This window comes from Hirundo rustica, chromosome 26 (genome assembly GCF_015227805.2).
Source record: "Hirundo rustica isolate bHirRus1 chromosome 26, bHirRus1.pri.v3, whole genome shotgun sequence".
In the NCBI taxonomy this organism is placed as follows: domain Eukaryota; kingdom Metazoa; phylum Chordata; class Aves; order Passeriformes; family Hirundinidae; genus Hirundo; species Hirundo rustica.
Genome location: NC_053475.1, coordinates 1,242,761 through 1,268,525, shown reverse-complemented (window position 1 = coordinate 1,268,525; position 25,765 = coordinate 1,242,761). Strand labels below are relative to the sequence as shown.

The window sequence follows — 25,765 nt, the reverse complement described above, 5'->3', positions numbered from 1 at the left end:
GGACGAGGAGCGCTGCCTCAGGGTCCTGGGAAGCTCCTGAGGCCGTGATGAGCGAGAGGGAAAGAATCTGCTGTAGTGAGGCAGTGCTGTGCCTTGCCCTGCTGGAAATGGAGGGCACACAGCACTCTCCTCCCTGGCCAGGCACAGCCCCTTGCCTGTGGATCGTCCTCACCTGCCCAGGAAATTTCATTGCACGTTTAATTCACGGCACTGCAAAAAACACATGGCCGCGAACGCTCAGCCAGCCTCCTCGGAAAAATCTCCCTGCCTGATCCTGCTGGTGATTGACTGCCACAAAGACACCGAGACGATCTCAGCAGCTTGTCGGGAAAAGCCCTTATGTTGGTTTAAAGTAAAATAGAAAACGCCGTGGCGAGCAGGTGGAGGCTTTCCGAGTGCTGGGTAATGCGGGGTTTCTCCCACGGCGCTCTCACAAGCTCCTTTCCTACATCCGGATGTCATCAACCTCCAAAGGCTCATAAATGTCTGAAGGCACCTCTGGTGCGTGCCTGGTGTTCCTGGGCTGGGCATGGGCTGCTGTGTCCCAGCCAGAGGGAGCAGCCACCTCCGGGCTGGGGTGTCAGCGCGGGCCCCTGCAGTGCAGAAAGGGAGGAACAGCAGAGGCAGTGGAAGCAAAGTAGCTGGGTGAGACCGGGCTGTCAGGAGTGCTGTGAGGATGGTGTTGCTCCCAGTTTCTGCCCGGTTTCCAGCCTCTTAATTTTGCACCTTGTGCAGAACGGCAGTGGAAGTGGCAGCAGAGCCCTGCCTGGCTGAGCTGCTCGCCCTGGGAGCGCCCCTGGCTCCTTCCACCCGGGGCTTGCTGCGCGTTGGTGTGGTTTGTGGGGCCGCAGCCAATGCGTGAAGGTAATTCCTGCAGGCACCTGCTGCAGCTGGGGCTCTGCAAGGATGTGACAAGAGCCAGAGGCTTCCCCAGACAGACAGCCCAGGATTAAATCAGAGGGAGAGCAAGCACGGAGCGTGGACGAGGCTTCCTGACCCCGCTGCTGACCTTGAGCGGTGCAGCCCAAGACTCTGTCGGGTCTCTTCTGGGGTCTGCTGGTCTGCAGAGCTCCACCAGCCCAAGCAGTGACCCAGCATCCTCCCAGCTTAGCTCTTAAATTCAGATGAGATCACGACAGCAAGCGATGGATGGGATTTTTTTCTTTCTCTCCTTCTTTCTTAATCTCCCCTGGCTGGTGGGTCTGAGACACAGGATTCCTGCCAGAGCAAGGGAAGGGATTTGCTCATCTTCTGTCTTGCAAGCTCCAAACCAAATCCTCTTTATGGAATTTAACCCCCTGTGTTGACTGGCAGGTCTGGAGCGCCTGGCACTTGGGGAGGGAACGAATGCTGGAGGAGAGGGCAGGGTGAGCTCCGGAGGGGAGCCCCAGGAGCGACATCCCCGTGCCCAGGGGTCCAGGAGTGACATCCCCGTGCCCAGGGGTCCAGGAGCGACATCCCCGTGCCCAGGGATCCAGGAGTGACATCCCCATGCCCAGGGGTCCAGGAGTGACATCCCCGTGCCCAGGGGTCCAGGAGTGACATCCCCGTGCCCAGGGGTCCAGGAGTGACATCCCCATGCCCAGGGGTCCAGGAGCCACATCCCCGTGCCCAGGGGTCCAGGAGTGACATCCCCATGCCCAGGGGTCCAGGAGCAACATCCCTGTGCCCAGGGGTGCCCTCTGAGCAGGGCCTGATGGCAGCACGTCTGATCCTGGCATGGACAGAGGGCAGCTGGAGGCTGTGGGAGCCGCCCTGCCCCGTGTCCCGCAGGCTGCAGCCCAGCGAAGAGAACCTTTCCTAATAACCTTGATTAGCTTTCCTTGCTGGTCACTAATCAGCAAGATGCACGCCGTGGCGCTGAAGCCAGCTCTGAGGCAGGGACAAAGAAAGACAAAGCCTCTTTTTATCCTTCTTACTGTGGCTCAGCATCCCGTCCTCGCCCGCGGGATTTGCCGGCGTGGTTGTGCGGCTGCCTCTCACCCTCCCAGCTCCTCCGTCCCTTCCTCGCTGGAGCACAGCTCTGCCTCTCCCGTGGGGTGTGAGGAGAGCAAACAGCTCATCAGCCGCGCTGTTGCCACAACGATTTTCACTTACCACCAAATAGCAATTAGGAGAAACTTTGCTTCATTATTTTTATTTCCTGTCGTTTGTTTTTGCTGATGGGCGGAGTGCTCTGCCCGGGGACTGCAGCGATTCCCTGGCATCTCCCAACCTGGTGCCCGGGGACGTGCAGACAAGAGTGGCCATGAGGTCTACGAAAAAGGAAATTTATTTCTTTTCTTTTTTGCTTCCCAAGGCTCTTGGCTCGCCTGTATGTGGGCTAGGGATGTTCCTGGGCTGGAATTCCTGAGGAGGGAGGGACAGTCCCTCTGCACCTCAGGTATGGGGGACCCTAAAGATGATAGGCAGGGAGTTAATTTTTCCTCTTAGTGTAAATCCAGGCCACCTTTGGAAGCCTCTCTGGGAGGGAGCAGGGTCTTTGCCTGTGCCTGGTTAAAGCCTTCCAGGTTGCTGTGTTTAGAGAGTTTTGTACTTTGGTTTTGGTTCCAGGTGCGTGCCTGCGTGTAGTTCGGGGATTTTCGGGGTTATTTCACTCACAACTCGTATTGTTGGGGACTCTTTCTACCTGGGGACCAAAATGAGCTGTGCAAAACCTGGATGAAGCTGCTGTTGGTGCTGCCCTCCCTGGGGCGATGCCCTGGTGAGAGCAGCAGGAGGGTGCTGGTGCCACCCCTTGCCCAGGCGCCCTGGCACTGCCCAGGGGCGCTCTGGGAGGAGCAGGAGCTGATGGAGATGACAGAAGCAGGCGATCGATCAGCGGTAATGGGAAGGTCGTTCTCCTGGTGACATCCTACACCCGTCCAGCACTCACAGCCGGAACTGATAAAGCACCCTCATGTTCCTAATTAACTTTCTTGAATGGGTTTTTTTTTCCCCTCCTTTCGATTTTTTCATCTGTTGGGGTTTTTTTTCCCCTTCTGCTTGGGCTGTGGGCTGGTGGAAGATGCTGTGCCGCAGGTCCCACGCTCAGCTCCTGCCTGGAGCAGGGCATCTCTGTGGGGCAGGGACCGGCCTCCTGTGCCCCTGGCCTGGCTGCTGGGGCTGGGAGCCCACCGCTTGTCCTCAGGGGATGGTTTGCACAGGACCTTTTTGGTAAGAACCACCTCTTTTGTGAGTTTAAGTTGTCCTCAGGGGGCTGCAGGAGCTGGAGGAAGGTCGGGCAGGTGACTACCAGCCCCAGGATGGGCTGTGCCCCCTGCTTGCACAGGGTTTTGGGGTGGAGGAAGGGGCTGTCATTCCCTCCTGCTGGACACGAAGGGAGTCCCTGTGCAGACCTGGCAGAGCGGTTTGGAGGGTGGGGAAGGTCACAAGATGCGGCAGCATCCAAATTTCTGCGTGAAAGGGAGCAGGAAGCCAAAGCTGGAGGGATTAGCCTGGTCACAGGGACTGATGCCATCTGGATGGGCTCTTCCCAGTGCAGGTCATCTTGGTGCCACGCTGCAAGCCAGGAAAGCACCAGTTCCTCATTGCTGAGTGGTTTTCTCATCTGTTCTTAGTTGGACACGCACAGATGCGAGGCCAGGCAATCTTTCCTCCCCAGGAATGTGGAGCTGATCTGAACCTGCATTTGATCTCAGAAAAAGGCTTTTCCTTAGCTTGGAGTCCAGACATGAGAAAGGCTGTTGCACTTTGGTTGGTGCAGGCAGCAAAAGCAGCTGCTCGGGCTCTTCGTTGAGTTTTTCTCTTTTTTTGCCTTTTTTCCCCTCTGCTGAGCGCGGTAACCCGGTGTCATCCAGCCCAGGTCCCAGGCTCGGGGCGCAGGAGCTTTGGGAGGGGATGTGGGTGTTTTTGGCAGTGCTCTCTGTCAGAAGCTGGTGTCGGTTCTGCTGGCTGAGCCGGGGGTGTGCTGCGGGACGCGGCCGGCGGGGCCGTTCCTCACCCGGCGCTGTCGGCGCGCGCGTGGCGAGCGCGGGGACGGGATCCAGCCTGCGCCCCGAGGAGCTCCCAGTCTGTCAGGCAGCTGAGCTGGGGCTAATGATGAATGACTTCCGAAAGAAATAAATAAAGCTCAGAGGCAGGGAGAAAGAAACGTGAAGTATTACCCCGAGCCACCGGGCGATTCAGCTGACGGTTTCTGATGCCGTCGGGCGCTCGGCGGAGGCTGCGATGGTTTGCTGGGGAACGCTGAAGGATGGGCTGTGTTTGTGTGGGAGCAGGGCAAGGGGATGGGATGCACTTTTGTTGGTGTGGGCAGCAAAAGCAGCTGGTTGGGCTCTCCGTTGAGTTTTTGTCTTTTTTGTCCTTTTTTTTCCCCTCTGCTGAGCGCGGTAACTTGGTGTCAGCCAGCCCAGGTCCCAGGCTCGGGGTGCAGGAGCTTTGGGAGGGGATGTGGGTGTTTTTGGCAGTGCTTTCACAAGGGGTGATCCTTCCCTTCGTGCAGGCTGGAGGAGAGCCCAGCCCTGCAGAGGAGAAGCCACATCTCCTGCTCTGCACTGGTCCCCAAGGATGCTCCTGGGATTTCTGCTCGTTCTGGCCTTGCCTCCACCTCGATTTCAGCAGGGTCCTTCCAGGGGCTCTCCCTGTTCTGTGGCCACAGCTCCTCAGGGCGTGGATGGGCTCAGCAGGGTGCAGCCAGGCCAGGGGAGCTGTGCTTCCTCCTCCTCCTCCTCCTCCTCCTCCTCCTCCTCCTCCTCCTCCTCGTGCTGGTGCCCGCGCTGCCCCTGCGCCCTGTCCGTGCCGGGCTGCGCCTGCTGAACGCTCCCGACACAGCCCAGCCTGTCCCAGCTGTCACTGCAGGGGGAAACAAATCCAAAATGAATCCAAACGGACCCAAAGATCCAAACCCAGCCCGGAGCTCTCCCGCAGTGACCACGGCTTAACCCCGGCTGTGCCATCGCACGCCCGGGCACGGAGCGGCATCGCCTGGAACACCCACACAGCCGTGCCCCAAAATGCCCCCTGTGGCACTCCACACACCTGGGAGGAGCAGAAATGCCACAGGGAAAAATAAAGAGAGAGAGAGAGAGAGGCTGTGTGCGCGTGTGTGTACGTGCAAGCAGCGAGCTGTCTTAGCTTTTGCAGTTTCCTCTGGTTTCCCACGTTGTAAAAAGGGATAATGGTGTCATCTTAAAGCACTTGGAGATCTGGGGATGAAAAGCAGCAAATAGGACCGAGACAGTCCTGATCAAAGCTCTTTTTTTTTTTTTTTTTTCCCCCTCCATCTGTGTTTGTTTCCCCGTGGAAGATAATACTCTGCCTCTTTCTTGTAAATATTTTTTTAAGATCTAAGTAACTCTGTGATAGATAAACAGCCGTGCTCCAGTCTGAAGGATCTCTGCTGCCTGCTCTAATTGTGTTTGCCAATCCCCTGGCCTGCCTTCGGGAGTGGCTTGGGGAGCTGCCTTCCAGCCCAGAGGGGAAACCGTGTCCAGCAGCTTCGGGGAGGAAAGCACTGCCTTGGAAATGTTCCATCACCTCCTTTTTTTGGGGACAGGATCGGGCATCTTTTGAGATCTGCACGGCGCGGGGAGCTCGCTGTGGCTGCCCCATCCCTGGAAGTGTCCCAGGCCAGGCTGGATGTGCCCTGGTACCCTGATGCAGGGGGTGGCACCCCTGGCTGTGGCGAGGGGCTGGAAGGAGGTGATCGCTGAGCTCCTCCAGCCCAAACCACCCTGAAATTCCATGGCTGTGCAGGGCTCCAGAGCCAGCTCTGCACGTTGGCATCTCCTTGTCCCCAGCACCCACGGGGAAGGTTCCTGGGTGGTTCCTGGACCAAATCCCTGTCCCAGCCCTGCTGAGGCTGGGTTTGCCAAGGACGGGGTGTTGGAGAGGAGCAAGCTGCATCCGTGGGGCAGCGAATTCAAATTTCATCTCTGCCCTCCCCAGGGGAGGTGACAAATGAGCTGGTGGTTGTGCTAAAAGCTTTTCTTTCTCTCTTTAAAGAGGTTGCTGGGAGGAAATGAAGTGACCCAGTGACCTCTGTTAATACGCAGCACAAACTGAGCTGGTGCTGCTGGAAGGAAGAGCCCTCAGTGCAGCCCTCTGCCTGCAAGGTGTTTGCTTCCATTGATGTGTCTAATGGGAGCAATTCTCCCCCAGCAGCTGCTGAAAATGAAGATATTTAATCATCTCCTAGATCCGAGTGGAACTTTTAGCCGAGAATTTCTTCAAAATCGCCCTTCTCCTTTTCACAGGCAGGTGAAACAGAAAAGAAGCCCAAGTGGGGTTTTTTTTGGTGATTTTTTTTTCCTTCCAAGTCCTCATGTTGTAACGAATCTGAAATGGTCGCGTGGTCCCTCCCTCCTGGATATTTTTTTCCAAATGCAGAGCAAATGTTTCAATTACTGGCTCCATGGGGGCTAAGAACAAGGAACATACGGCAAAATGTTGCCCAGAGAGGTTGTGGACTCCCCACCATCCGTGCTGGACGGGGCTCTGAGAGGAAGGTGTCCCTGTCATTGGCAGCTTGGAACAACCTGATCCTTGACAACCCAAAGCTTCCTGTGTTTCTGTGAAAACCCTTGCACGCTTCTGGCCCATCCCAGTGCCCGTCTCTGTCCTTTAGCAGCGTTTCCCCCTCTAAGCAGTGAGGACCCAGGCAGCCAAACCCCTCCTCCTGTGTCCCCTCGATACCCAAAGTAGCTTAGGGGAGTTAGGTGTCCAGCACCCTCTGAAACGGGAATTGCTGGGGGGCAAAATCTTCAAAAGCATCTTATAGCAGCTTAGGTTAAGTCCCTTTGAGTCCCAGGGGAGCTTAAGCTCTTAAGAAATGTTGGTGCTTGAGAGCATTTCACCCTCCGTGCCTCGCTCCCCTGGGTCCCAGGCTCGGTCCTGGCTGCAGGAGCTGCTGCTTGCAAACGCTTCTCAGTTTTATTATTTTTAATAATGCTCTCCGAGACCCCGTGCTCGGTGCTTACAAGCTGCCCACATGGCCTTGCTTAGAGCTGGAGATTAGGCAGCACACAAGAATGAATGTCTTACAGGAGCTCTTTTACTGTAAGAATTAATCTTATTCCTGAAATGTGACCGTATCTAGCACAAATCTGACCCCACTGGGGGCCACGGCTTCACTTAATTGCATTCTTTAGCAAGGATTGAGGTCTGTTAGGTGGTTTGCTTGTGTTGCAGGGGATCCTGTGCCAGAGAATTTAGTGCGGGTTTGCAGCTCCGTGGAGCAGCGCAGGAAAAGTGCCATTATGTTGGCTTGGCTGGTGCCAGGAGCTTGGCTGGGTGCTCAGGGACGGGCAGGGGTGAGCAGACCTGCTCCAGAGAGCACACACAAGGTAAGCTGTGCCCTGAGGAGGGGAGAGGGTGGGTGACCGGGCCTTTGGGAGCAGGGCTTTCATCAGAACAATTCCCCTGGAATTTCAGCCTCGGCTGGGCTCCGGCAGGGCGCGTTCTGCACCGGAGGCAGGAATCGTGCGGGGCCTGAGTCTGTTCCTATTGCCAGGGCCCTGCCAGGGAAGCAGAGCAAACTCTGCCCCAGCCTGTCCTCCACATCCACAGGGGAGCCAGGTGGGTGCACATCCTGCTGTCCCGAAAATCCCGGATCTGGGGTGGGAAACAGCCGCTGATGGACCTGCTCTGAAGGATGAGCTGCTGGATTGAAGCTGACACATCCTAATATCTCTGCCAGCACTTTCTGTCTCTGTCAAGGGCTCGGGGAGCACATTAGCACCGGAGTGGAAGTGTCACCCTCTGGCATCTCCTTCTCTAATCCTGGGGCTGTTGCTGCATCCCCTTTACCAGACCTTCTCCATCGGAGCCCATTATACGGCAGGAAAAGCCGTGCTGGGCGCTGCCAGGCTCCTCTCTCTCTGCAGGAGGCAGAACATTTCCCTGGCATTCCCTGCCTTCAGCTCCATCCTGGGGGCACTTTGGGGACGTGCTGCAGGGAGCAGCACAGGTTCTTGGCTGTGGGAAGATCTCTCGGGCTGTGGGAGATCTTTGGTGCCGCCTTTGGGGAGCACACGAGGCTCCGGGAGATGTTTGGTGGCGTTTTTGGCACGGGTTGGGGTTGGATATACTGCTCTGATCAAGAAAAAATGAGAGTTTCTGAAATGGTGGCTGAGCCAGCGTGGTTTGTTGGGTTTTATTTCAATAGAGGCACCTCAAATAGTTGGGTGGATTCTTGCTGTCTCCAGCGCCAGCCTCGCTGGTGGGAAGGAGGAAGAAGGGAGAGCCAGGGAGCTGCAGCGAGGCTCCATTTGCTGCGCTGGCATCGATGCCACGTCCCCAGTTTAATTAACAGTTCCCATCGCAGCTATTCACGATGTTCCCTCTCTCTGCTGGCCCCTGACAGCAACAAAAGAAACCCCGAGGTGTTGTTCTGTGCCCTGGAACCCTGCGAACCCCGTGCTCGGGCTGGCTGGAGCCTCTCTGTGTTTCTGCAATTGTGTCTAGAGCAAACATTTGAAGAGATTCCCAGTGATAGGATTCAGATTTTTTTTTTTTTTCCTCTCTTTTTGTTTCAGTATTTATGCTCGTTTCTCGTGAGCCGTGGATCTGGGCTAGCACAGAGCGCACAGCAGAGGCTTTGTAATCCTCAAAGTGCAAGTCCAAAGCTTCTCTCTGAAAAGTTGTTCTTTAGGGCTGAGTACATATGGGGACTTCTTGTTTACCCTGGCTTTTCTTTTAATTCTGCGCAGTCCAGCCTTGGAGAGTTAATGGGACAGAAAAAGATTAAAATGCCCCTTCACACGCTGCCTGTGCCGACGGTCTCCCACCCTGATGTGTGTCAGAAAGCTTAAACAGCCTCCCTATCCCCTTAGTCCTTTCAAAGCCTTTGATCATTGTACAATATCTCCTACCTGGCTTTCCTCCAAAAGGTGATAAACCCCGGGTTTGATTTCTAATTGGAGTAACGATAGCGGGAAGGAATCTGTCAGATCTGAGAGCGTCCTTCCCCAGCTCTGGCCCATTATCCCGGCGCTGTGTCTGGCTGATGGGAAACCTCCGAGCTGCCCACCCTGCCAGGAGGTTGTGGCTGCAGCTTTCACTCTGTTTTCAGCCCTTCTGGGGCAAATCTCGTCTCTGAGACTGAGGGGAGCATTTACCAGTACTGACACACGGGACTGGGGCGGTGGCTGAGGATACAGCTGCCTTAATGCCGCTCCAGCTTTGCACAGGGATCAGGATAAAGCTGAGAGCAGGGAGCTCCGTTTGGAGCCAGGAGTTGTCTCCATGGAAATGTGCCGGCAGGGTGAGGGGAGCAGGCTGGTGCTGAGCTGGATCTCCCCTGCCACAGCCCTGCTGATCTGCTGGTTCTGTCCTGTTGCCACGTTCTGCCACAACCAGGGTGGAACTGGTCAGGAGAAAATCTCTCCCACCTCCTGTGGGATCCATCAGGATCAGCTATGGCACCCCCTGCTCCAGGCATTCTCCCTTCCAGTTTTGTGTCGCTCAGTAACACCGTTCCTCTGTGGGGTGCAAGCGAGGAAACTGAGGCGCCGAGTAGGGTAGAGGCTCTCAGACGTGTGTTGGAGCCCTGGGTTCTCCTTGTGGAGCTGGGCTCCCATCATGGGAGCTGGGCTCTCCCATGGAGCTGGCCCATGGAGCTGGGTTCCCATCATGGATCTGGGCTCTCCCCGTGGTGCTGGCCCATGGATCTGGGCTCTCCCATGGAGCTGGCCCTTGGAGCTGGGCTCTCCCGTGGAGCTGGCCCATGGAGCTGGGCTCTCCCGTGGAGCTGGCCCATGGATCTGGGCTCTCCCGTGGAGCTGGGCTCTCCCATGGAGCTGGGCTCTCCCATGGAGCTGGGCTCTCCCGTGGAGCTGGCCCATGGATCTGGGCTCTGCCGTGGAGCTGGGCTCTCCCATGGAGCTGGGCTCTCCCATGGAGCTGGTCTCTCCCCATGGAGCTGGGCTCTCCCCATGGAGCTGGGCTCTCCCATGGAGCTGGGCTCTCCCGTGGAGCTGGTCTCTCCCCATGGAGCTGGGCTCTCCCCATGGAGCTGGGCTCTCCCATGGAGCTGGGCTCTCCCATGGAGCTGGTCTCTCCCCATGGAGCTGGCCCTTGGAGCTGGGCTCTCCCTGGGGAGCTGGCCCTTGGAGCTGGGCTCTCCCATGGAGCTGGTCTCTCCCCATGGAGCTGGCCCTTGGAGCTGGGCTCTCCCGTGGAGCTGGCCCATGGAGCTGGGCTCTCCCATGGAGCTGGGCTCTCCCCATGGAGCTGGGCTCTCCCGTGGAGCTGGGCTCTCCCCATGGAGCTGGGCTCTCCCTGGGGAGCTGGCCCTTGGAGCTGGGCTCTCCCATGGAGCTGGCCCTCGGATCCAGCCCGTGGAGCCGGGTGGGTGCTCAGTGCCACCCTGGGGTGCTGCCCCGTGTTGTGTCCCTGCCGGGACCGTGCCGCTGTCCCCTGCCTGCCCCTCAGAGCTGTCCCCTTGTGCTCCACAGGTGCTGACAAGGCTGGGGAGACGCCGCAGTTCCCGCTGAGCCGGAGCCTTTCCGGCTGGGGCCGAAGGCCTTTGCAGAGGATGAGGATCCTTCCCAGCCCTGGAATGTCTTCGCTGGTCTCCCTCGTGAACGTCCTCTCCGTGCTGCTGATGGACTGCCTTGCTGAAAGTGAGTGACTCCGCTGTCCCCCTGCTCCTTTTTCCACCCTTCTCCTTTCATCGTTGAAGAAGGGAGGCTCAATACCCAATCGAGCGTTTCATTTTCCAACATCCTTAACTTTCCACCGCTGCCTTCCTATTGTTGCCAGCGCCTCCTCGGAGGGACAAGGGGCAGCCGGGTCCTCGCTGCCTGCTCTGAGTTTCGGGTTGCCCCCAAGGCTGCCAAAGAGCTGGAGAGGAGGGAGGGAGCTGCCTGATAGATCTTTCCAGAGCTTTCCTCCACCTTCTCCCAGCCCCATCTCCAGCCAGCTCGCCCGTGCTGTCCCCTCCTGCTCCTGCCTTTCAGGACCTGTCAGACGCTGCTGACCGTTGTCGTGTTGCTTTCTGGGGCTGGATTCCAAACAGCATTTCCAGACAGAGTATTGCGTTCCTCCTTCCCCTGAGTGAACCAGTTCCAGTCCAACACAGTTTTTTATCTTCGCTGCCTTTCAATTCCCGCTTTAAAAAATGAAAAGGGGAAGGAGAAAAAAAAAAAAGCAAGCAAAAAAAAAAAAAAAAAAAAAAAAAAAAAGCTAAAATCTTCAGTGACTCAAATGTAATGTTCCTTCGACATGAAGGCTGATCGCTTGGGATCAGTGGGGAATAGACTTCTCCAAGCTGATTGAATTATGGCTTTTTTTTTTTTTCCTCCCCAGCAAAGCTGCTTGAAGCTGGTGAGAGGGCTGCTCTGGTCAGCGTGGCCCTTGACAGCTTTTAACATAATCGCTTCGTTATCGGGGTTTATTGTGCTGGCCCGGGGGATTGAGTGGATCCGCGACCTCTCTGTGCTGGGAGATGTTTTTGGGACGGGGATTTCCATCCCCTCTGCGGCAGGCAAGCGGAGATGTGTTTGCCCTTGCCTATCTCCTGAGTTTTGCTGGGTACCCTCTTTGCAGAGAAACATTTGTGTGCAGAAAGATAATGTTTCCTTTTGTTCTTTATTCATTTTATCAGCCTGGGGAGTGAGCTGAGCTCTCGGAGGTTCCTTGTAGGGTGTTGGCTGTGGGTCAGTCTGCACCTCAGATGGTAGCCCTGGTGCCCAGGACAGACACACAGCTTCGGTGTGGGTGGCAGCAGCAGTGCAGAGTCTGGCAGGGAAATGCCATGAGCCCTTTGCCCGAGGATGTAGCCAGGTCCTGCTCTGATGCTGGAGCCGACGCTCTTGCAGGCCCCTCATGAGCACCCAGAGTCGGTGGGTGCTGCTTTGCTGGCTTGTGAAAGTCTGGGAATCTTCATTCCTGGCTCTTTGTGCAGGGGACTCAGGAGTGGGGAATCAGGGAGGAGTCAGGGCCCCCGGGTCTTGTTCTTAGCACTGGTTTCCTGTAACAGCGTCTGGCAAAATCCCTCAGTCTGCAAAGCAAGCTGCAGCTCTGCAGGTGTGGATGGAGAGTTCAGGTGCTCTGCAGCTCCACTGCCCCTCTGTATAAGCAGAGCCCCTGGTTCATACCCGAGTGCCTGTGAAAACCAGGGCCTGTTTAAATTTTGGGTGAGCAGCCAGGTCTGAGTGCTCAGTGCTGGGAGTGGCACGGCAGAACCGAGGCTCCTCCAAATTGTGGCTGTGTGACCTCAGGTCTCTCGTGGTTTTCATTTTCCTGGGAAGGAACGAACCTCTTGTCTGTCCCTCGTCTTGGGGGTGGGGTTTGCTCAGAGATTCCAGCAGAGCTGGGACATCCCAGTGCTGCCTGACTGCCTGGGGGTGATGATGTGCCCTCGGGACATTTCTGTCTGTGCTGCTCAGACAGAAAGCACCAGTGGCCCGAGCCCTGCTGGAATCTGTCACTGCTCTGCAGGCACCTCGCTGCTTGCAGCCAAGTTTCCCTCTCCTGAAGTTCTGCAGTGTCCTTGGATCCTGAACTGTGAGGGTTTGTGGTTTTTTTTTCCCTCTGGCTGCTCACAGATGTCCGTGCAGGAGCTTTGCGGGTTGCTGAGACGGGGCTGCTCTGTGGTGCAGATGTTGGGCCAGGTGTTGTCTGTCCTGTTGGAACATGCCAGCACCTCCCTGCTCCCTGGCACCAGCTGCCTGGGTTGCTCTGGAGCTGTTGCTCTGTGCCTGGGGAGGATGAGCGGGCAGTGAGTTGATCATTCCTGGCTTCGGAGAGCTCCTGCGTGCTGGGAGATCCCATTTCAGCCGGTAGCACCCGAGCTGCTCCGTGCTGCTCCCCACTGAGCCTTGCAAACGGCCAGCAGCTTTGTCTGTCACGGCTGCAGAGCCCGTGTGAGGAGCTGTCACTGTTCTGACAACGTCCTCTCCCATCAGATGGCCCTGGGCTCTGTCACATCCTCATAATCCCTTGGCCAGCTTCCATTTGGCCACGGCGCTGACCCCATTTCCTGCCCTGATTCCCCCCAGGCCCTGCAGCCCCCAGGCACACGGTGCCCTCCTGGGATGGAGACGGGAAACCCCCGGGACCTTGGTTTTTGGAGGGCATCACCCTGCCAGCCTCGCAGGGAGCAGATCCTGCGCGCACAGCCTGGGCTGAGCTGGACTTGCCTCCTCTCCCAGCGCAGCTCTGGAGGAGCTGTGGCCTCTGCAATCAAAGGACCATTAAAATACTTCCCTTGTTTCCGAGGCTAATTGATCTCAGCCAGTGATTTAAATCTTTCTGTGGCAGGAGCGTTCTATTTAAAGGAAACTGCCATTTAAATTAAAAACCCAAAGCACCGCACTACTTTCTGCCTGCTGTTCCTCCTTGGGAAGCTGAAGGGAGCAATAATTGCAAGGTATGACACAGACATGTTCTTCCTCTTCTCCTTGGGTTGCATCTGGACGTTTTCTTTGTTTCTTCCATACGGTGAAAGGCAGGCATGGAACTGGAAATTACGAATTCCATGATTATTTTCAGCGGCATCATTAAATGGAAAGTGTTATCCTCTTCTTGAGGACTCTGCTGTTTGTGTGAGTACCATGAGCTGGCATCGCTGCAGGAAGTTAGGGGAGGCCTCCCCAGGAGCTGCACAGCCAAATGTGCCCTTGGAGCCGAGAGGAAAACCAGGCAGCAGAGACAGATGAGGCCTGGAGATGAGTCCGGGGAGAGGAATAGCTCCCAAACTGCTGCTGGACCTGGGCACGGCACCAAGCCTTGCTGATCCTGTTCACACACCCAGCCTGAGCCATAAAGCCTCGGTGCACAGCACCCTGGAACATCTCATTCTGCCAGGGCACAGAAGCGGCCTGGTGTGGCTGCTGTGCCCGAGGACAGTGCTCAGGTCCCCCTGCCCTCCTCTGCCACCCCAAGGAACAACGGGCCCACCCCAAGGGCTCCTCAGTTGCACATAAAAAGCAATTTACTGCATGGAAACGAGGCCGTTTTCCTGACTGGAATCAGCACGCTCGCTGTTTCCAAGTGGATTTTTCTCATTGATTAAACCTTTGTGTTTTACAATGGCACTTTGCTAATTGGCACTTTGCATACACAGAAGGCTGGTGCGTGGCTCTCTCCACCCCAGCAAAGATTTAAGGGCAGGGAATGTTACTTATTACTTATGTTTCCTTCCTTTTATAAATCACGGTATAGAACCCTTACTAGCACACTCTGAAGTATTACCATAAATAATTAAATCTAAATTGCAATTGACAAAATAAAAGAATAAAGCCCCTTTTATGATGCATTACCCTGGCTTTCTTCCCTTTTAATTGCCCTCGCTCCGTCATTAATTTGCAGAATTATGCAGTAATTCATGGGAGGTGCATGTGAGGGGGGCTCTGGTGCTCCGTGAGCATCCCTGGGGCTGGCAGAGGCAGCAGCCAGGGCTTTCACCGTGTGGGACTCATGGAGATGATGGAGAACGTGATGGGGTGGGAGTGGAGCTCCTCTAGGTCCATGTCCAGCTGTGTTTTGGGATCTGCTGCCTTGTTAAAGGTGTGTGAGGTGGAAGGTGTGTGCTGTGTGCCAGCAGGGGCAGGAGCGGGGGCTTGGCAGCACAGCTTGGCTCCCTGAGATCCAGATCCCAGGCACCTACAGGTGAACCTGCCTGCCCTGGTCCCTCCCCTGCTCTCATCCCTGCAGGATTCGCCCTGCTGGCACAGCTCAGCTCTGAGCTCTGGAGGTCCGGGCTTTGATCTGCTGCTGGCCAGGACAGCAGTTGTCAGGGAAGATGGGAGCAAAAACCAAGGAGGCTCCATCTTAGGGCTTGACAGGCACATTAAATCGACATCAGTGGGAAGGGAATCTCCCCGTGGTGGGGGAAAGCTGCTCCAGGCTGAAGAGTTTGGGGTGGAGCCGGGACAAGGCAGCAGCGCTGCCCCAGGAGAGGGAAGGTGAGGCAGTGTGGGGAGGATGAGCTGTCCCACGGTTTGGGTCACAGACCCTGGCTCTTCCAAAAGGGCAGGGAGCCTGCAGGGGCTGAGGAGCCAGGGACATGCTGCAGAAAGGCTTTTCCCCCCCTTGGTGGGTGGGCTGGAGGGGGAGCAGAATTTCTGAGTTTGAGGTGGGAGCGTAGAGGAGGTTTTGTGGTCGACTGGAGGGTGGTGGAGCTTTCACTTGGAGTTGCACGTTGTCCCTGCAGTGAGTGGGGTCTGAGAGAGGAGACAGCAACTGAATCGTGAAAAGGCAGAGATCACTGCTGCCCTGCCCACATCCACCTGCTGCTCCTGTTCCTCCTGCACCAGTTGCCTTTGCAGGCAGGGGACACCTCCCTGTCCTTGGTGCTGCCCTTTCCTTCGCTGCCTTCCCCGTCTGCCAGCTGTGATCTTGCTGAGGGTTCTGGACTGGTTGTTGTCTCACTCAAGGACACTGAATTAAGCTTCTGTGTCACCTTGTTTAAGTGCCTGATTAAATTAAATCTTGCCTGGCTGGATCAAGTGATGTATCGCTTTTTTTTTTACCCCCCCCCACGCTTTTTTTTTTCGTTTTTTTTTTTTTTTTTTCCTTTTCTTTTCCAAGATAACTCAAATTGGAAAGTTCGTGTCTTCTGTAGGACCCGGAGAGGAAATAAATCATCTGTTGAAAGAGCTTCCCTGGGGGCAGAGGGGGCTGTCACTTCCCAGGTCTCAGCTGTGCCCCACGCCGCGAGTGCTCGCTAAATTAATCTCTGCTGAGGAGCACCTGGGGACAGCGGCAGCCACGGTGCCTGGGACCCAGCCATGGGTGTCTCCTGGTGAGGGATCTTTTCCCAACCAGAGGCTCTTTCTGCTCAGCTTCATTAGATGGTTAAGTTAGGGGAAAAGAGCATCTGTTTGTTGTGTAAACAAGTGGCTCGTGTGAAAATGTCACCTGCAGAGGAGTGGGGTGGAGGAGATGTCTGTCTCCGTACCTGGATGCCAAAACTGGGGCTGTTCCTCTGTGTCAGGCTTTGCCGAGGAGCCAAGACTTCTTCCTTTATGACCTCCCCCCTTGGTTGTCCTTTTCACACCAGCGGTTCTTGCGCTTGGTGCCAGGAGGGACGGGACCTTTCTGGAGTCTCTCCCAGGCTTTTCTTCTCTCTCCGTGCTCGTGCCTTTTCGAGACCGACTCAGTACGAACCTCCCGGGTCACTGAAGGGAACCCGTGAGGGATTCCTCCTTTTTTGTGGCCTGGCAAGGCCCCTGGTATTCTTAGATGGCAAGCAGAGTGTTTTTCAAGGACGCCCGACCGGAGGAATGTCGTTCCTCCGTGCGTGGGATGGAATCTGGGCTCGAGCTGGCCTGTGAGACACAATCTCCCAAGAACGGTTTTATTTACTCTGTGCCACTCTTCCCCTCCAGTCAAGGATGTTCTCTTGCAACATAATTGGTCCCAGTTCCCACCTTAGAGAGCTGTGATGTTCTGTGCGCTGCAGCTGCCTTTAATTTTTGGGGGGATTGTTAAAGTTCATGAAAATAGTCACGTTTTACACCATCTGCTGTGTGCAAGGAGCAAACCAGGGTACGAGCTGCAGGCCAGGGAGTCGGGAGCATCCTCACTCTGTGACTGCACCTTCCCAACCCTCCTTTTACTTGCCTGGATTTGCTTTTGTGAGCAAGGACTTCTCGTGCTGTGCTGTCGTCTGATCTGATCAGCCCCAGACGTGGTTTGGTTACACCGGCCTGGGTTCTTTTCCTGCTCACCCTGAACTGACAGGAGGGCTTGGAACCAGCCTGGGTTCTTCTGCTCACCCTGAGCAGACAGGAGGGCTTGGAACCAGCCTGGGTTCTTCTGCTCACCCTGAGCAGACAGGAGGGCTTGGAACCAGCCTGGGTTCTCCTCTTGCACACCCTGAGCAGGAAGACCCTGGAGGACCCAGAATCAGCCAGGATTCTCCTCCTTCTCACCCTGAGCAGACAGGAGGGTTTGGAACCAGTCTGGGTTCATCTCCTGCACACCCTGAGCAGGAGGAGCCTGGAGGACCCAGAACCAGCCTGGGTTCTCCTGCTCACCCTGAGCTGACACGAGGGCTTGGAACCAGCCTGGGTTCTCCTGCTCACCCCGAGCTGACACGAGGGCTTTGTCCCAGGGACAACCCAGAGCAGCAGGAGTGGGGCAGCGATCCCGGCTCGCCCAGACCTGCGCAGTGCCAGGAGAGAGCAGCATAAACATATCTCGGATGTCTGCTGCTCGGCCTTTGAACGGGGATCTTGGGATTGAGGGATTTAAAGCGTTGACAGGAGGGACTCTGGGCTGCCCTCTTTTCACAGCGCCCTTGCACGGGGAGCCCTGAGCGCGTCCCGTCCCCGTGGCCGCAGACGCGAGACGTTCCGTGCGCGCGCGGTGGAAACCAGCGCCGCTCGTTCTCGTCCGCGACGCGCCGACCCGTTTCTGTTTCCTTTTGAGGCCGGGAGGAAAAGCAAAGCTTGAAAGAGGAGAAAGAAATAAATGGGAAGGAGCTGCGAGTGGTTTAGCGTTCCGCAAAGTTTTCTCCGAGTCCTCCAAATCTTTAATTGACTCAGGAGCATAAAATTGAGAAGGGGAGAGAGTGAGAGAGCCTGCGAGTGGCGCGAGTGATTTGAATAATTTATTGTCCTTTGAAGTTGCAAGAGAAATTTCAGCTGCCTTGGGGAGTAATTTCTCCCCATTCTGAAAGGGTTTCTCCTTATTTTAAACTCATTCAGAGGATGATAGTTTTGCATCTTCTGCATAATTAATGAGCGTAGCTCCCCCCACTCTCACGCAACCTCTAAAGAGTGGTTGGGGTGATGAAACTTGGTGGTTTTTTTAATTAATAAAGTCAAATTAATTTGCCCGTGTCCTCATCCTCCCTCACCTCCATTGGAAGCCATGGTTAGGGTTGCTGTGCCCCTGTGCTGGCTGGAGCTTCCCGGCCATTCCCCGTGACAGCAGTGCTCACCTCCTGCAGCTCCTGCTGCTCACAAGCAGCAGCTTTCTCCTTGTGGTGCCAGGAGGTGAAGGAGGATCCTGAGGTTCCCACCAGGTTACACCTCAGTGGTACCGGAGAGGGTGGAAGCAGAGCAGCAGTGGGGGCACCTGCCGTGCTCCCCGTCAGGGTGGGTGAGCGAAGGGAGGTGGGGAAGCTGAGGTCTGGGAGGATCTTTGTGGAGTGGCCACACAAGCCCTGGCCTGTCCCACTGAGCCATTTCCATCCCGTGTGTGGCACTGCACGTGCCCTGTCCCTTTGTGTAAATCACAGCTGGGGGAATCTTCTCCTGGCGCAGGGGCTGGGGCTCCTCCTCCTCGCCATGGAGAGAGGAGGATCCTTTCCATGCAGTGGTAGCCTGGAGGAGTCCTCTTGGAACGGGATGACTCCATCCCAGCTGGCTGCTCCCATGTGATAAGGAGCAGCCCCAGCCCTGAAAAGCAGCAGTTTAAATAGAGCAGGAGGAGGGATTTGGCTTCCCCTCCAGCAGGCAGGATAACGTGGTTTTTGGTCTTTCTCACCTTGGATGTCAGAGCTAGGAACAGATTTTTGGTGGCCTCAGTCTCCTCCTGCCTCAGTGCTGCAGGCTTTTACCTCCCTTCCAAAGGGTCTGGATGCCAGTGCACTGCAAACAGGAGCTTGAGGGCTCTGTGGATGTGCCAGACCCCCAAATTAGCGGCATGGTGAGAGCAGCTCGGCATGAGCTGGCCAGGAGGGGTCTGCTGCCTCATCCCAGTGAGGGCACAGGGGGCAGCTGGCACAGGGCATCCAGTGTGGTAGAGGTGTACTGAACCAGTTCTTCATCTTCCTCCCCCGTTTTCTGCCTGTGTTAACTCCCGTGCTGGCCGTCCTTCCTCCTCTGGGGCCTTGCAGGGAAGGAGAAGGGGTAATCCTCCAAGTGACATTCCCCATGCCCAGAGGGGAACAGGCTGCATCCTGTGGCAGCCCAGCTTTTCTGAGTCAGGTAAGGGCTTTGGTGGCTCAGCGGCAGGGGAAGAGCCAGGTGGAAGTATTTCGCTTCTATAAAAACACCCTTGATCTCTTTTTTTCCCCTCCTCTGCCCAACCTTGCCAGTCCCATCTCCCTGAAGGGAGCCAAGAGCTGCTGACAGTAGAGAGGAAGTCTCCATCTGAAGCCTATAATTATCCTGTCTGCCTTCCCAGAAAAGGCCAGTTGGGGAGCGAGCGTGCTCCTGTTCCCCAGCCCAGCCCTGCCTCCCCAATTACTGCCTAATGGACTTTTTATGATGATAAGACGACCGGACTGGGGAGAAGTTACTGACGGGCAAATGGAATATGATTCACTCCCTGTTTGTTTGTTCTGTCAGAAAACCCTCGCTTTAATTTTATTTGTGAGGCACTGAGGAGCGGCCCTCAGGAAGGAAAAAGTGCAAAATCTGTCAATAAAAGCCTGGATTTCACCGTGTCCAGAGTCTCTGCAGGGCCTCTCCAAGGGGTGTCCTCAATCTTGTGGAGTGTCTCCATAGAGACTCCTCCCCAGTCCTTCCCTCGGTTTGCAGCTTTCTCACTTGTCCTGAGGAAAAATGTAAATTCTGGAGCTCTCTTCCTTGCCTGTACCCCTGTCTCCAGCTCCCCCGCTCCCTCACCCGTTCCAAACAGCGCATCCTTGCTCCCCACTCTCCATCTGTCTCAAATTTGGCTGCTCTCTCCTGTTTTCATCTGCTCTGTGGTTCGTCTCCTCCATCTAATCCTCACTTCCTTGCTCTGGCTCCGAACACCTCCCTCCTCTCCAGCTTGCTCCAGTTCTCTTGCACAGGATCCTGGAATATCCTGCCTTGGAAAGGCCCACGAGGATCATCAAAGTCCAGCTGCTGGCCCCAGCACACGTCAGCCCCAAGAATCCCACTGTGTGCTGTTTTCCCTGCTGGATGTCTTCTCACTCCCACCGACTGTCCCATCCTTCTGCCCAGCTTATCTCCCTGTCCCTGGGGTGACAGAGCTGCTCCTCTGGCTCTCCCTGCCCCTCTCTGCTCCTCCAGATCAGGGCGCGGATCTCCACGTGCAGGCAGAGCACAGCAGCACCTCTAAGAAGTGTAAAAGCAGCGTGAAGCTGCTCCCTGAAGCAGCAGAAAAACCCTGGGAGCGTGGCTGGCCCAATCCCACCGTCCTGGAGAGGAGCTGAAAGCACAGCTGCCCAGGGCTGAGTACCTGGGGCTCATTCTCCAACTGGGAGCCCTCAGCGGCTGTGGAAAAGGGAGATGGAGTTCCACTGGAACAGCAGAAAACTCGAGCCCAGAAAGCAAAGGGAAGAGGGAGGAGGAAGAGGAGGAGAAGAGGGGGTTTAATTCTGTGCAGGGCAGTGGGAAGGCCATCAGATTCCTTCCAGGTCACTCTGGAAATGAACAGGAGGTGAGAAATCACAGGGAGAGACGTCTCATTCCAGCCGCCATAACCTGGAAATCGGGAAATTCCAAAAGCTTTTTGCCTGGCTTTCAATTTCTATCTTCTTCCCCCGAGAAGCACCTGTTGGGGAAGGTCTCTGAGTTCTCTCTGGTGAGGTTTTTGTGGTTATTTTGTTTTCCTCTCAGTCTTCCCAGGTTGCAGCTGTGCTGGTGCCACCCGGGGTGCTGAGTGTCGAGCAGGTCTGTTCCCAGACCGTCCCCTGCTCCAAGCTGCGTGTGGTGTCTAGACCAGCACAGACGGGCAGGTGTGAGAGATGAGCGCTGTCACCTCCCCGCCACGTGTGGCAGCCCGAGGTGCCCAAGGTCGGCCGAGCTGGCACCGGAGCCGGAGATCTGAATCCCAATCCTGGGAGCGATCTGCAGCCTGCAGGAGTGCGGGGCGTTGTGCAGCCTGAAAGCGAAATAACCTTACGTGGTTTGATGGTCTCATCTTTTGCCTTTGTTCTCAGAGGGGGGTGTGTGTGTGTGTGTGAGCACAAGAAGGTGAATTTCCTTCTGCTGAATGTTTTTTGAGCCTGGATAAAAGTCGTCTCTGCCTCCCCTGTAGCGGGGACGCGCTCCCGAGAGGGGCGGCTCCGTGGGGAACGTCGAGTTTTTGTTGAAGGTGGAGTGGGAGGGATGAGCAGAAGGATGAGCTGTGCTTGTGTGTGCAGGGATGCTCAGGAAGCAGGGAATCGCCTTCCTGCTGCGCCTCTGCTGCAGGTGCAGCTCCTGTGGCACTCTGGGGCCAGCGCAGAGCCCGTTCCTTCCCCGGGATGGGACAAGCAGGGCTGGACACCGGCCGGGGAGCAGCTGGAGCTTTGTGTGGGTCGGCAGGACGGGCGCCTGAGCCGCCACAGAGCTGCCAGCGGGCACCAGGGGCTCCAAAAACGGGGAAAAAACCCTTCTAAAATCCGTGTTTTGTGCCTGCCTCTCTTTTGTCTCCGTGGATGGCTGCTGCTGTGGGCGAGGGGCCCTTTCAGGCAGGCTCCTGCTGCTCCGTGCTGAGGCCAGATGGAGAGCGAGTGGGTTTGTCATTACCGGCAGCCCATTGTCGAGGTGCTTTCCTGGGGGTGGCAGGAGCGGGGGGCAGAGGGTGGCGGGGCTGTGGAGCACACAGGTGGGGTTTGTCACCTGCAGCCAGCACCAGGTCCCTGCTGAGGGGCTGGAGATGAGGGGATGGAGCTGGAACAGGGGTCAGGAGGATGCAGAGGCACCTGGGGGACAGAGGGACGCTGTCCCACACACGGGGGCAGATGCACACGGATGGTCAGGGACCTCCAGCCTGTCCCTTGACACCTGTGGGGCCAGACTGAGGAGAGTCAGTGGAAGGGGAGATGTCCCCATCCACGTGGGAGCAGCTTGGACGGCCCCAAAGCTGGCAGGTGGAGCTCAGGAGGGAGCAGCATTTTGGGGTGCTGTGGAGAAGCTGCTCCTGCCCTGTGGTGCGTCAGGAGCCTCAGTTCCCCCCCGTCCCCTCCATAACCCCCCTGCAGCGCCGCAGGAGAGCGGCTCCGTGCCGGGCAGGGACGCGGCGCACGTCCAGAGCCGGCTTTTCTTCTTCTCCCCCTGCTCCCATCAGCTGTCAGCTCAGACATGTGAAGCTCATTTGTTCTCCTGCCTCTCTCCCACCCCTCAAACCACCTCTGGGTTCTCCATCCCTCTGCCTGTCTCTGGTTTTTGATGTTTCAGACAGGCATATGGTGGCCGGGCTGTCTCCCTCGCTGCTCGTCCGTCACCGCTATTCACCGTGGCAGCTCTTCCTGGGGGATGTTGGCTTTGCAGGCTGAGATGTTCCCTCCTTCTCCCCACTCCCACATCCCTCCAGCCTCCCTGCTGCAAAGCCTCTCAGCCTGTTGTGTCATCCGTGCGTCCTTAGCAGGGATAAAAAACTTCTCCCGCTTCGGCGTCGCGCGAATAGAGGGAAGGAGGAGAGGGGAGAGGAGGCAGCAGAGTGTCTCTGCCTGGGTGTGCAGCCCTCCCCCGTGGGCGGGGGGATGAGGAGGAGACCCCCACCCTTCTCCCCTGGCCGCCTTTCCCCAAAGTCTGCGTCAGGATCCCCAGATCCCAGCAGCACGGGTCCCTCTGGAGCAGGGGCTGCCCGCGGCTCCCCAGGCTGTGACCGGGGAAGGGAATCCCACGGGAGCTGCTCCGTGTGTGGGGCCCGGGGCAGGGCTGGGCAGCGATGGGATGGGATGGTCAGGAGTGGTCAGGGATGGTCAGGGATGGTCAGGAGTGGTCAGGAGTGGTCAGGGGTGGCCAGGAGTGGTCAGGAGTGGTCAGGAGTGGTCAGGGATGGTCAGGAGTGGTCAGGGATGGTCAGGAGTGGTCAGGGATGGTCAGGAGTGGTCAGGGGTGGCCAGGAGTGGTCAGGGATGGCCAGGAGTGGTCAGGGATGGTCAGGACTGGTCAGGGATGGTCAGGAGTGGTCAGGGGTGCTCAGGGCTGGTCAGGGGTGGTCAGGGATGGTCAGGAGTGGTCAGGAGTGGTCAGGGATGGTCAGGAGTGGTCAGGGGTGGTCAGGACTGGTCAGGGATGATCAGGAGTGGTCAGGAGTGGTCAGGGATGGTCAGGAGTGGTCAGAGATGGTCAGGACTGGTCAGGGATGATCAGGAGTGGTCAGGGGTGGCCGGGGCCAGGCAGGCGTGTGCCGGTGGAGCATGAGAGGCGGGAGGGATCTCTCCCTGTTCCCTGCAGCCCGTGGCAGCTCTCCAGCATGGCTTTTGTTGTTTTTGGGAAGCACGTGGGCGGTGGGCAGGAGTGAAAGCTTCAGTTTGACTTGATGGCTTTCCATTAAGTGTGGAGCAGGATCACAGGTACACAGCAGCCATCCGGTCTTTTCAACCTTCCCTCTGGAGACCCAGACCCCGCAGGAAGCCTCTTGTAGTAGGAAAATTCTTTCAAGCTCCAGATTTTTCCATATCCTATTTTGATACTGCACAAAAAAAATGGGTTTTTCTGCTTTGCGAGCAGAGAAAGGGGCGAAAAATTATCTCTGTGAGTGCTGGACTGATGGAACTCAGACTCAGCCTTTCCAAACCCGACTTGTTCTCAGCTATCTTTGAGGGAAGGTTGGTGGAGTGATACAAAATCCCCTGGACTGTCAGGATGTTGTCTGGAAGATGCGTTTCTTTGGGTTTTATTTATTTAATGATTTAAAGCCGTGGTCCTGCAATCTTGGCAGATGAGGGGGAACACCTCAGGCCCTCCGGGAGGGCTGATGGGGTTTCACAGGGGCCTTGTCCCTGCCTGGGGAGGCTCCCAGAGCTCTCACCCAGCGTTTCCCTTCGAGCTGGGCCTGGCACAGCAAAGCTGAGGCGGTGCCACACAGCCTGGGGGATTGGCTCCAGCTTTGGATTACCAGCACCGTGGGTCACCAGCACCATGGGTCACCAACACCCTTGGGTCACCAACCCTGGGTCACCAACCCTGGGTCACCAACACCCTGAATCACCAACACCCTTGGGTCACCAACCCTGGGTCACCAACCCTGGGTCACCAACACCCTGAATCACCAACACCCTTGGGTCACCAACCCTGGCTCACCAGCACTGTGGGTCACCAACCTTGGGTCACCAGCCCTGGGTCATCAACCCTGGGCCATCAACACTGGATCACCAGCACCTTGGATCACCAGCACCCTGAATCACCAACACCCTGTGTCACCAACCCTGGATCCACCAGCACCTTGGGTCACAGACGCCCTGTGTCACCAACCCTGGCTCACCAACCCTGGGTCACCAGCGCCCTGTGCCACCAGCACCTTGGGTCACAGATGCCCTGTGTCACCAACCCTGGCTCACCAACCCTGGATCACCAGCACCCTGTGTCACCAACCCTGGGTCACCAGCGCCCTGTGCCACCAGCACCTTGGGTCACAGACACCCTGGATCACCGACCCTGGGTCACAGACACCTTGGATCACTGACCCTGGATCACCAGCACCCTGTGTCACCAACCCTGGCTCACCAACCCTGGGTCACCAGCGCCCTGTGCCACCAGCGCCGTGCCTGTGGTGGCAGTGGCTCTCTCCTCCCCAGAGAGGAGGGAGCTGCTCAGAGCTCGGCGTGGGCTGGAGACAAGTGCTGCAGTGCCTGGGGGTGCAGAGGTGGAGAGCACGAGGGAGGAGGAATCAGATCTGCAGCTCAGAGGCTTGGGCAATTTTCACATCAACAATTAAGCTCCGATTCTCACCCATTTTACAAGGGAGCAGTAAAATCCAATAGCTTGGGTGGCAGGGGTTTTTGTTTGGCTCCTTGTAGGAGGAGCTGGAGCTCAGGAAAAACCCCATGCACAGCTCCCCCATCACCCCACACCGAGGCAACGTAGGACCCCAAAAAGGGATGCTGAGCCATGGCTCCAAATTCGGTGGGTTTTGGAGCACCATCCCTTCCCTCAGGACAGAAATAGAACCTTGTTTTTCTCCTCGGCGGAGCTCTCATCATGCAGCCCGCACCCATTTAAATGTATACGTGACATTAAGGTTTATTAGGGGCTTTTATTTTAGGAAATGAACTTGCATCAATAAAGTGTTCTTAAAAGCCCTGGATGTTTTTAGCTGTACCTTCAGAATTGACTTGTGCAAACTCTTCAGATATCGAGCGGAGGTGAGGGGAGGAAGGAAGTCAGGGACAGAGCGAGCATTTATATTTTAGCCTGGAGCAAAGTTTGGGTTTTAGCTTCCTCAGATGGAAGGCAGATCCCCCAGTGCCAGCTCCTCCGGTGGGACTTGCTTGATAACCTTTAGCTGTAACATTGCAAAGAAGACGCTGACCTCTAAATATAGATTTGGATATTTATAAATGCGGTGCTTTGTACACACAGTGTTCGGTGGGACGTAAACAGCTCCAGCAAATTGTATTTACCTCCAGCATGGAAACAAATGCTTGATTGCATCACATGAGCTTGCTCGGTGCCTTTTATTTATATACTGCTGGCCACGCCGGGCAGGGAAGGGGAGAAGGATTCTTTTTGTCTTTCGACCCCTAAAAGACCCTGGAGACTTCTCCCCAGCTGCCGTTTGTGCTCCTGTGGAGCTCTGTGGGAGGCTGTTTGCATCTTATTTTATAGACTCTTGAGTATGAGCAGATAAATACACACTTTCCGGGGTCACGTGCTCCCCTTTGCTCAAGAAAACAGACGGCAACTTTATGATCTGAGTGATGTTATTTGAGCACAGCTGCGGCCTTGTGATTTAAATATTTCAATAAATTCTTGAACTAACTAGATGAGAGGAAACAGCGCTAGGAGAAGCAGGTTAGAGCACGGAAGGGGGATTCCCAGTGGGTGAGGGCGATGTGGGCTCTGCACAAACGCTGCTGCCCACGGGCTTCCTGGCACGAGCAGCCCCTTGGCACCTGCCGTGGGCAGAGAGCCCGTCCCAGCCCATGCCATCCCTGCAGGAGCGCTCTGAAGGCCGTGGGATGTTGATGGAAAGCAGTGGAGGGGCTCAGGTGTCCTTCTTTGGGCTGGGCTGGCTTCAAGCACAGCCCCAGCCCCCG

General features: G+C 56.4%; 1 protein-coding gene across 1 annotated transcript in view; it reads left to right on the top strand.

Moving 5' to 3' along the window:
• Positions 1 to 25,765, top strand: part of PTPRS (protein tyrosine phosphatase receptor type S) — a 148,147-nt gene that overhangs the window by 44,727 nt on the left and 77,655 nt on the right. The window contains 1 exon segment of the mRNA XM_058423591.1: positions 10,398 to 10,565. Within this exon segment, the coding sequence (XP_058279574.1) occupies positions 10,478 to 10,565 (88 nt within the window). The 5' untranslated portion in view covers positions 10,398 to 10,477.